The sequence below is a fragment of the Tachyglossus aculeatus genome, chromosome 19 (genome assembly GCF_015852505.1).
Source record: "Tachyglossus aculeatus isolate mTacAcu1 chromosome 19, mTacAcu1.pri, whole genome shotgun sequence".
NCBI classification, from domain to species: Eukaryota; Metazoa; Chordata; class Mammalia; order Monotremata; family Tachyglossidae; genus Tachyglossus; species Tachyglossus aculeatus.
In genome coordinates this window covers 6,374,882-6,385,311 of record NC_052084.1, presented here as the reverse complement: position 1 = coordinate 6,385,311, position 10,430 = coordinate 6,374,882, and the positions used below count along the sequence as shown (strand labels likewise).

The window sequence follows — 10,430 nt, the reverse complement described above, 5'->3', positions numbered from 1 at the left end:
AAAGAGCCCGGGCTTTGGAGTCAAAGGTCATGGGTTCAAATCCTGGCTCTGCCAATTGTCAGTTGTGTGACTTTGGGCAAGTCACTTCACTTCTCTGTGCCTCAGTTACCTCATCTGTAAAATGGGATGAAGACTGTGAGCCCCCCGCGGGACAATCTGATTACCTTGTAACCTCCCCAGCGCTTAGAACAGTGCTTTGTACATAGTAAGCGCTTAATAAATGCCATTATCATCATCATCATTAATCCCCATTTTACAGAAGAGGTAACTGAGGCACAGAGAAGTTAAGCGACTTGCCCAAAGTCACACAGCTGACAGTTGGTGGAGCCGGGATTTGAACCCATGACCCCTGACTCCAAAGCCCGTGCTCTTTCCATTGAGCCACGCTCCATATAGACTAAATAAAATAAATAGAATATGTACAAGTAAAATAGAGTAATAAATATGTACAAACAAATATACATATATACAGGTGCTGTGGGGAGGGGAAGGAGGTAAGGCGGGGGGGGATGGGGAGGGGGAATAGAGGGAGAGGAAGGAGGGGGCTCAGTCTGGGAAGGCCTCCTGGAGGAGGTGAGCTCTCAGTAGGGCTTTGAAGGGAGGAGGAGAGCTAGCTTGGTGCACAGCACTGGACTAAGCGCTTGGGAAGTCCAAATCGGCAACAGATAGAGACGGTCCCTACCCAACAACGGGCTCATAGTCTAGAAGGGGGAGACAGAAAGCAAAATATGGAGACAGGTGTCAAAATCATCAGAGCCAATAGAACTAAAGCACATCATTAACAAAATAAATAGAATAGCAAATATAATAATAATTATAATAATAATGGCATTTATTAAGCGCTTGCTATGTGCTAAGCACTGTTCTAAGCGCTGGGGAGGTTATGAGGTGATCAGGTTGGATTGAATGAATGAGAGGGGCAGGAAGAGAGAGGAGGGGCTGGAAGAGAGGAGCAAGGGGGCAGAGAGAGGACAGTGGGGAGAGGAGAGGGGCAGGGAATGTGTCTGTTGTACTCTTCCAAGCTTCTAAAACAGTGCTTTGCACACAGTAAGCGCTCAATAAATACGATGGCTAGAGCCGGAGCCTTTGAGTCAGAAGGTCATGGGCTCTAATTCCGCCTTTGCCACTCATCTGCTATGTGACCTTGGGCAGCTCGCTTCACTTCTCTGTGCCTCAGCTAGCTCAGCTGTAAAATGGGGATTGATTGAGCTCCACGTGGGCCAACCTGATTACCTTGTATCTACCCCAGCGCTTACAACAGTGATTGGCCCATAGCAAGCTCTTAACAAATGCTTTTTTAATTATTATACAGTGTCTGGCACATAGTATGTGCTTAAAAAATATTACAATCATTATTATTATTATTGAATGAATTGAGAGAAAGGGGCACAGAGAGGGGGGGCAGGGAGAGTGGGGGGCTGGGGGGCAGGGAAGGGAGAGAGGGGGATCATTCTGGGCAGGGAATGTGTCTGTTGTGTTGTATTATCTCAAGCGTTTAGTACAGTGCTTTGCACACAGTAAGTGCTCAATAAACACGACCGAAAGAATTAATTAAATGAACAGAGAGGGGGAGGGAGAAAGAAGCCAGGGGGGGTGGCAAGGAATGTCCCATCTAATTATCCTGCATCTACCCAGTGCTTAGCACTGTGTTAGGCACATAATGAACACTTTTAAAATTTCTCAGTTATTAGGCTGGGTTCCGGGAGAAAAGAAAGGGAAGCAGAGAAGTTGGAGAAGCCTGCAGCAGTAGATTTCTCTCTACAAGGACCAATAAATCATATTTATTGAGTGCTTACTGGGTGCAAACCACTGTAGTAAGCGCTTGGGAGAGTACAATATAACAATACTATAGACACATTCACTGCCCACAATGAGCTTACAGTCTAGAGGGACCAGAGAAATCTAGACACTGCTAATGCTTGCATTAAAACAGCGTGGCTCAGTGGAAAGAGCATGGGTTTTGGAGTCAGAGGTCATGGGTTCAAATCCCATCTCCACCAACTGTCAACTGTGTGATTTTAGGCAAGTCACTTAACTTCTCTGTGCCTCAGTTCCCTCATCTGTAAAATGGGGATTAAAACTGTGAGCCCCCCATGGGACAACCTGATCACCTTGTAACCTTCCCAGTGCTTAGAACAGTGCTTTGCACATAGTAAGCGCTTAAATACTATTATTATTATTATTATTATATGACAAAAGTATGGCACAGGGCACGTTCCTAAATAGGGCTGCTTAGGTCTCCATGACCCTACTGCTGCTTCAGCCACCAGTCAGCCAAAGCCCCAGGACCTCCTGTGAAAGGCTTTTACCAGGAAACCCACATCACATAGGATTTACTCTTAAATAATCCAAGAGTTTATCCAGGATGGATTCTGCCAAGCTTTTCACACTCTCCCACACAAACATCTCTCACCATACCTATCAACAGTTAAGACGGAAATCCCCCAACTCCAGTTCTCCCCAACCTAATAAAGACGCCTTGCCCAAGGCTTCATTCTTTTGACAGTTTCAACCCCCTCCCTGCCCGATTCACCTCTCCCAAGCTAAAGGGACTCACAGGACAACGGCTGGACTATATCAATATTTTATTGCTATTAGCTCTGCAGAAGGGCCGGTCAGAAAACACAAAATTCATACATGACACATCCACTCCCCAACTTGAGCCCAGAATTGGCAAACTTGGAACTGAAGATCAGCTACCGAAGTTCAAATCAGGGATGCTACTAGGAGAGAGTGCTGACTGGCAGGGAGCAATCCAAGCCCGTGCCTTTCATGTTGCATTTACACATTTAAGTGCTTAGAAGAGGTGGTGGTGACTCAGGGAAGGGCATAAGGTAGGATAGGAAAGCTCCCCACGCTAGCCCTTCCAGCTCCTAAGAATCTCAGTGACTCACACCCCCTCCCACTCTCTAGGTGTTCCCTGCTGAAGAAATAAGGAAGAGCAGATCAGGTCTGAGGCCTACGTGGCCAACAGGGCCACCTCGCCACTTGCTGCTCTGGAGACTCTGGGCCGGGAGCCACTGGAGGCACAGCCACACTTCAGCACATTCATGTTGTGCAACTCGACCACCTGGGCCTCAGCGTGGTTTCCGTCCTTGAGGGCGACGATCATGGGCATGGATCTGGTGTCGACGGGGAGGCACTTTCGCTCAGCGGACGGCGGGGCCCGGGCCGGGGGCGGGGGCTGCCGACAGCTCCCCACGCAGTCGTAGAGTTGGAGGATGGGGGGCTCCAGGATCCAGGCGTGGGCCCAGGGGAGCTCCTGGAGGTTGATGTATCTCAACTGCCGGCAGCAGCGGGAGACGCCGTGGCCGCCGCAGTCATCTTGGGCCCTTGTGGGAGGCAGAGAGGTCAGTCAGTCAGTCATATTTATTGAGCACTTAATGGTGTGCAGCACACTGTATTAAGCACTGGGGAGAGAACAATACAACAATAAACAGACACATTCCCTGCCCCACAGCGAGCTTAGTCTAGAGGACTAGAGATCAGGGGTTGGAGCTCAAAGGAGAAGGCTCAGGGAAGCCAGTCCCTATGACACAACAGGAAAAATTCCCTCACTAGCCTAGAAACTAGCAGGCCAGCTCAGCCCTTGGATGGGGGCAGATGGGAAGTGCAATAGCAGTTGCAATTCTTCCAGAAGAAATCTGTTCCTGAGAGGCATCAACCTCAGTCAATCAATCAATTATTGAGCATTTACTATGTGCAGAGCACTGTACTGAACACTTGGGAGAGCTGCTATAATAGACTTGGTAGATACGATTTCTACCCTCCAGGAACTTACAGTCTAGTGGGGTAGACAGACATTAAAATAGATTACAAATAGGGGAAAGCTTTCTTTCCAAAATTTCCTACTAGTTGCCTGTGTAGGCTTCAAGGCTCTCTACTAACTCAGCCCATCTTATATATGCTCTCTTCACCCACTGCGCCCTAAAACTACTCTTTTTATTACTAGTAATAGTGGTATTTGTTAAATATTTACTATGTGTCTAGCACTGGGGGAAGTACAAGATAATCAGGTCGGATACAGTCCCTGTACCACATAGGACTCACAGTCTAGGTAGGAGGGAGAACAGATATTTAATTCTCACTTTACAGATGAGGAAACTGAGGCACCGAGACATGAAATGACTTGCCCAAGGTCATACAGAAGGCCAGCAGGCCAGTGGCAGAGGCAGGATTAGAACCCAGGTCCTCTGATTCCCAGGCCCATGCTTTTTCCATTAAGCTACACTGCTTCCCAAGTTAGCCCTCTAATCCATCTTCTCTCGGCTCTCCTGCTCCCATCCCCTCACTCACGCTGACCTCCCCACTGCTCCCAGAACTCCCTCCCCAGTAAAATCTGACAGAGCACAGCCCTCTTCATATTCAAAACCCTCCAGAAAGCCCACTTCCTCCAACATGCCTTCCCCAAATCTCAAGCACTATAAACCTATCAACCATCTCTAGCACTTACACTCCTCCTCAGCACTTACCTACATTTATTCAATTGTACAATCAGTTATTTACTTTGTAATTTTTACGTCTGCCCATCTCCATTACAGTGTAAGCTCCTTGTGGGCAGGGGATGTGTCACTTGCTTGTTTTTGTAGTTCTCAAGTGCTCACTACAGTGTATTGCATCCAGTGGGTGCTCAATAATTACTGTACTCCTATTCTCACCATCCCAACCATGGGCTCACTGCAATGAGCAGGGGTCTTTTCATTTTCTTTTTGGCTTTATTTTTCATGGTATTTGTTAAGTGTTTACTATGGGCCAAGCAATGTACTAAGCACTGGGAGTTCAGGTTTGGGTACTTGAAGCTGCAGGACTTCCTCCTCCTCCCTACTCCTCTCCCAGCTGTGGAGGGAGTGGGCATCCCCACTTCATACCCATATTCTGACAGGTCCAGAGTATGCAGTTCCAGCTGGGGCTCGTAACGTCTGTCGGATGGGTCTTCGATGGCAAAGTGGACGGCCTTGACCAAATTGGAGTATTCCTTGCCCGCCCCGTCTCCCCGGATGCGTACGCCCAGCAGCATCGGATCCCCGGGCTGAGCCAGCTGCTGCCAGTACTGCACAGCATCCATCACGTCAAAGTCCACCCAGCCTGACTCGAATATATCCAGCGGCCTAGGAGAGATGCAAGATTGACGGACCCCGTGGGTGGGGACAAGGTTTGGAGTTGGGGGATCCCCAGGCAGGACCCTTCTGCTGAGGGATGGCACAACTCGCGCTGAGGCTCCATCAGAGCGGTTCCCCGTGACCTTCCCTCTGCCCGGCCGCCCTCAGCCCAGACCCTTGCCCTCCCAGCAGGATCCTCTGGCTCTGAGAGACCACCCAGCGGCACCTCCCTGGACCGGTCCTACCTGGAGTCGACCAGGAATGTCCGGTTGGTACCATCTGCTTGGATGTGCACCCACTGGATTTCCACACGGACGTGGGTCACTGGGGAGTAGGGCTGGAGCCGGTGGATCCGCTTGATGTCTGCCTTCCGGGGCTGCTTCTTGTAGAGCTTCAGCAGGGCTCGCTGCACCTCACTGTTGAAGGGGATCCGGCTCGTCATGTCGAAGGTCAGTAGCCGAGCGTTGACCTCTGTGAAGGTGACTCTGCCCACGATCTCTGGGCGACATAAGCAGAACAAAGAGTCAGGGACCCAGAGACCCACAGTCCTGGGGGCATCCTCAAGGCCAGCGTTCAGCGGCAACCACTAAGGCCTGGTCACCAATAAGCACCACTTCAACTCATTCCCCTCCCTCTGCTCCCAGTTAGGATAGTGTTAACCTTGTGAATTGAGGTCCAAGGGGAAGACCAAAAAAACCCCAAACCCTTTTGGCTAAGCCATCCTCTTACCAGAGCTGTTGAAGGTCTGGTTTGAAAAAGGGTAGTGATGCCTGCTGTTAAAATGGGGAAGAGAATATGAGCAGAGGACTGAACCTCTTGTGCCGGGCCCAGCGGGAGAAGGAGGTCTCTAGGAGAAGTTGGTGGAGAGGGGGATTTACAATAATTTAAAATTGGCCAAGTGGGAAATTTCAAAGGAGGCTGTGGAAATCTAGGAAGTCCCATTTGCTTCCCACAGAGGACAATGGAAATGTTGCACTGCCAAGGCTTAGCCCTCCCACCACCCTTCACCAGCCCAAACAATAATAATAATAGCAACAATTATGGTATTTGTTAAGCACTTACTGTGGGCCAAGCACTGGTAAATGCAATAGTACCAGAAAAGACAAAGTCCCTGTCCCACTCACAGTCTCCTTCACAAAAAGGAAGGAGAACAGGTATTGAATCTCTATTTTACACATGAGGAAACTGAGGCATAGAAGTGTTTTTTGTTTGTTTATTGTTTGTTTTTTATGGCATTTGTTAAGCACTTATGATCTGCCAGGCACTGTACTAAGCTCTGGGTAGACACGTGGCTGTCAGGTAGAACACAGTCCCCGTCCCACATGGGGCTCACAGTCTTAATCCCCATTTTACAGGTGCGGTAACTGAAGCACAGAGAAGTTAAGTGACTTGCCCAAGGTCACACAGCAGACAAGTGGCAGAGCTGGGATTAGAACCCAGAACCTTCTGACTCCCAAGCCTATGGTCTTTCCACTGGCCCACACTGCTTCACTCAGCCTTCCCTCAATCAGCCCAGCCTAGCCCAAGGACCCAGCCAGGGAACGATACCTTTTATACTGGCATGACTCCTCTTCCCCCGAGATAAGGGCATCGCCCGGCTCTGCCTCAGACGCCTCAGGTATTCACTTCTCAAGGGATCGGAGATGACCAGGCTGCCCAGCTCAGCCTTGTCCAGAACAGGGGGTTCCTTGAGGCCAAGGTGGCTCAGCAAGGCCTTCTGGATCTCGTCAGCCTCGATCGCACCGGCACAGGCCAGGTATAGGACACCTAGGATGCAGCTGAGCCACACCGTCCCCATCTTGAAGATGCCCCTGCACTCTCCAGGCCGTGATGACGCGGGTTTGTATTAGGATTGTCAGGACCGGCTTCTGTCCCGGCTGGCTGCTGCAGTGAGAGCGACAGGGGCTGTTGGCCTGGCTTTATACAGCCAGCCCAGGAGCTGTGGGCCCCAGGGGCCAGCAGGGGAGGAGATAAGAGAGCACACCCCCTTCATTACCCCCTGGGGATAGGACAAATCAGTGTCCTGCAGGAATATAGGAGGAACACAAAGGACCCATCATAGGCAATAAGGGATCAGCCTCATGGATACTTGCCCCCTCATTTCAGAACAAGTCTCTGTAAATACACACCGACTGGCCAATTCTTTCTTCTCCTCTAGCCTCCGCGTAGATTAGGAGTATGCAACCGGAGGATTTTGCAAGGCAGATCACTGAGTCTTCTGGCATCTTCAGAGCCTATACCTCTTGCTCTGGGTCCAAAAGTTGCAGTGTGAATCCCAAGACTAATGTCCTTATTACGGAGTCAGACAGGGGGCACGGGGCTCCTAGGTCCCTCTGGGAATCCCTTTTCACTGATGAGGAAACTAGTCTTTCCCCTGTGACTGGGGTTGCGGGGAGTCTTGGACTTGGTCCCAGGTCCCCTAATAAAAGACGGAAAGGGATTTCTAAACTAGCTCTTAGGCCAATCAACACCCGCCAGCAGTGATCACGGTAACCAGCCCACTTGGGAAGGCCCCCCTGGAAAGTTATGCCAGGCTGAGAAGCCCCACTTCCATATCCTCTAATGCATCCCTGGTCCACTTATACTCCCTACCCTGGGCTGCATGGTCCTGGCCCCAAAGGCCTTGTTTGAAAGGCCACTGGGCTTGAAATGGTACAGAGTGGTGTCACGACTGAGGGGCAAGGACTGGGAGGCAAGACCCCTCGAAGCTGTTGCCCAGGTGCTGCTGACCCCCGCTCCACCTCAGACCCAGAAAGGACAAGGAATGTTTGGCAGGATTCTGCCTGTTAAAACTTTGCAAATCCGTGGCTCTGTCACCCACTAAAATAAGCAAGGCAGTAGTTCCCTACTACCCCTGCCCTGAATTACCCCGGAATCACAGCGTCAAAAGGGATCAAGAGGTCACTAAGGCCATTCCCCTGCCTCAGACCAGGATAAACCATACTTCAGGACTGATGGATCTTTAGGTATAGGCCCTGCTTCTCCCCCTGGTTCCCTGTCAATCTGGGGATGATAAACTCCTTGAGGGCAGGGATTATATCTACCAACTCCATCATATTGTACTCTCCTAAGTGCTTATAAGGGTGCTATGCACACAGTAAGGGCTCAATAAATCAGGCAAAAACTCCTCACCCTCGGCTTCAGGGCTGTCCATCACCTCGTCCCCTCCTACCTCACCTCCCTTCTCTCCTTCTCCAGCCCAGCCCGCACCCTCTGTTCCTCTGCCACTAATCTCCTCACCGTGCCTCGTTCTCACCCGTACTGCCGTTGACCCCCGGCCCCCATCCTCCCCCTGGCCTGGAATGCCCTCCCTTCGCACATCCGCCAAGCTAACTCTCTTCCTCCCTTCAAAGCCCTACTGAGAGCTCACCTCCTCCAGGAGGCCTTCCCAGACTGAGCCCCCTCCTCCCCCTCACCTTACCTCCTTCCCGTCCCCACAGCACCTGTATATATGTATATATGTTTGTACATATTTATTACTCTATTTATTTATTTATTTTATTTATACATATCTATTCTATTTTATTTGGTTAGTATGCTTGGTTTTGTTCTCTGTCTCCCCCTTTTAGACTGTGAGCCTACTGTTGGGTAGGGACTCTCTCTATATGTTGCCAATTTGTACTTCCCAAGCGCTTAGTACAGTGCTCTGCACATAGTAAGCGCTCAATAAATACGATTGATGATGATGATGATGATGTTTTGTTCTCTGTCTCCCCCTTCTAGACTTGTAAGCCCACTGTTGGGTAGGGACCGTCTCTATATGTTTCCAGCTTGTACTTCCCAAGTGCTTAGTACAGTGCACTGCACACAGTAAGCGCTCAATAAATACGATTGAATGAATGAATAAATGCCTTTGATTGACTGATCAGTGCTGGAGAATTTGGCTAGAAGGAAAGAAGAAGGTGTTAGTGGTGGAGGCAGTGGAAAATGATAATGGCACCCAGTTGGAGGATATGATGAAAAGACTATAATTCTCAGTGGGAGGGGGCCAGAAGCTAGGACAACTTGGGGTTTAAAGCAGGGTTGCTTTTCCTTCTCCTTCCCTGGTAAGACCTTTCCCATTTGTGGGGGACGGGGAGCCAGGGACCCAGAACAGTGTGATTCCTTTCTTGGTGTTTCTCAGCTGCCAAATAAATGGCTCTTTTTTCCCTCTCTCCTATCCCTGACCCCCCACCATCTTCCCAGTGTCTGTCTTCCCCTGAAACAGCTCTCCTCCCCATGAATAAAGGGGAACCTTCCTTCACAACTCATTAGCGGGGAAGGAGCCTCTTCGTGCAACATGTGGGCCCTGAAATGACACCAAAAGGTGCAGACTGCCTGCCGGCGTCGCCTGTAGAGGAGACTTGTCCCTGGTCCTGTAGCTGTTAACCTTTGAACACCGTCTAGGCCTCGGTAGCTCCCAAGTACTGACCAATCAGTCTGCAAGGCTGCAAAGTGAGGTATATGTTTTGGATAGAGCACGATGGAAAAATTAGGGAACTTTCTTCCCACACTACAAGTTCACTCTGGGACAGCTCGACCCAGAAGCTGACACAAAGAATATTCAGGGTAGAGAAAAACAGTTGCATGTATGCTTGTGGTCCAGGCGTGATGCTGCTGTGTTCTGCATGGGATTATGTTTTTGCAACTTGGCAGTACTTAATTCAATAAGCTAGTAATGAGTGGCAAAGGAGTGAAGCTTTTCTGCTAGTGGTGGACACAGCAGAAGTGCAGGAATGTATCAAAAAATGTCAGTCCTGGTGGTGACTTTGAACCATTCACCCCTTAACCCATGAACTCTCATGGAATCATGAGGATGGAATCATGGAAGCAGGTTACTATGACCTGATTTTTTCATGATGCGAAATTCTTCCAGAACACACATCCCACATTACAGGAACTCCTTGAACAATCCCAGCAGCTCAGCATTGAATGGAGAGGCAATTTGAGATAACCTTTATCCTCCGCTCCCCTGCCTGCAAAACTGCTCCTTGCCTGCCTGTGGTGCTCATAAAGAGTCAATAATCCCAAATGGCTATGGGGGAGATGTTGGGGTTCCTAGTTTGTGCTTGCTTTACACCATGCAGGGAGGGATTGTGTTCACCAACTCTATTGTACTCTTCCAAGTGTTTTATATAGTGCTCTGTATGCAGTAAGTGTTCATCATCATCAACATCAATCGTATTTATTGAGCGCTTACTGTGTGCAGAGCACTGTACTAAGCGCTTGGGAAGTACAACTTGGCAACAAATAGAGACAGTCCCTACCCAACAGTGGGCTCACAGTCTAAAAGTTCACTAAGTACCACTGATTGATTACTTGTGAGAAGCACTGTGACTTAGTGGAAAGAGC

The 10,430-nt window shown here is 49.6% G+C and overlaps 1 protein-coding gene across 1 annotated transcript; it reads right to left on the bottom strand.

Moving 5' to 3' along the window:
- Positions 1–2,604: 2,604 nt before the first annotated feature.
- LOC119940940 (left-right determination factor 1-like) lies at positions 2,605–6,897 on the bottom strand. The gene is made up of 4 exons (XM_038761349.1): positions 6,648–6,897; positions 5,345–5,597; positions 4,869–5,108; positions 2,605–3,332 (listed from the first exon to the last, which is right to left on the bottom strand). The coding sequence occupies exons 1-4, from the start codon at positions 6,895–6,897 to the stop codon at positions 2,960–2,962; spliced, it is 1,116 nt and encodes a 371-aa protein (XP_038617277.1). The 3' UTR covers positions 2,605–2,959.
- Between the last annotated feature and the right edge of the window lie 3,533 nt (positions 6,898–10,430).

Excerpts from the sequence above, each read along its gene's own strand:
- LOC119940940 (XM_038761349.1), bottom strand. The coding sequence starts at position 6,897 with ATGGGGACGGTGTGGCTCAGCTGCATCCTAGGTGTCCTATACCTGGCC. Across the intron at positions 5,109-5,344 it reads ACATTCCTGGTCGACTCCAG|GCCGCTGGATATATTCGAGT; the intron begins GTAGGACCGGTC and ends CATCTCTCCTAG. Across the intron at positions 3,333-4,868 it reads CTGGACCTGTCAGAATATGG|GGCCCAAGATGACTGCGGCG; the intron begins GTATGAAGTGGG and ends GCCTCCCACAAG.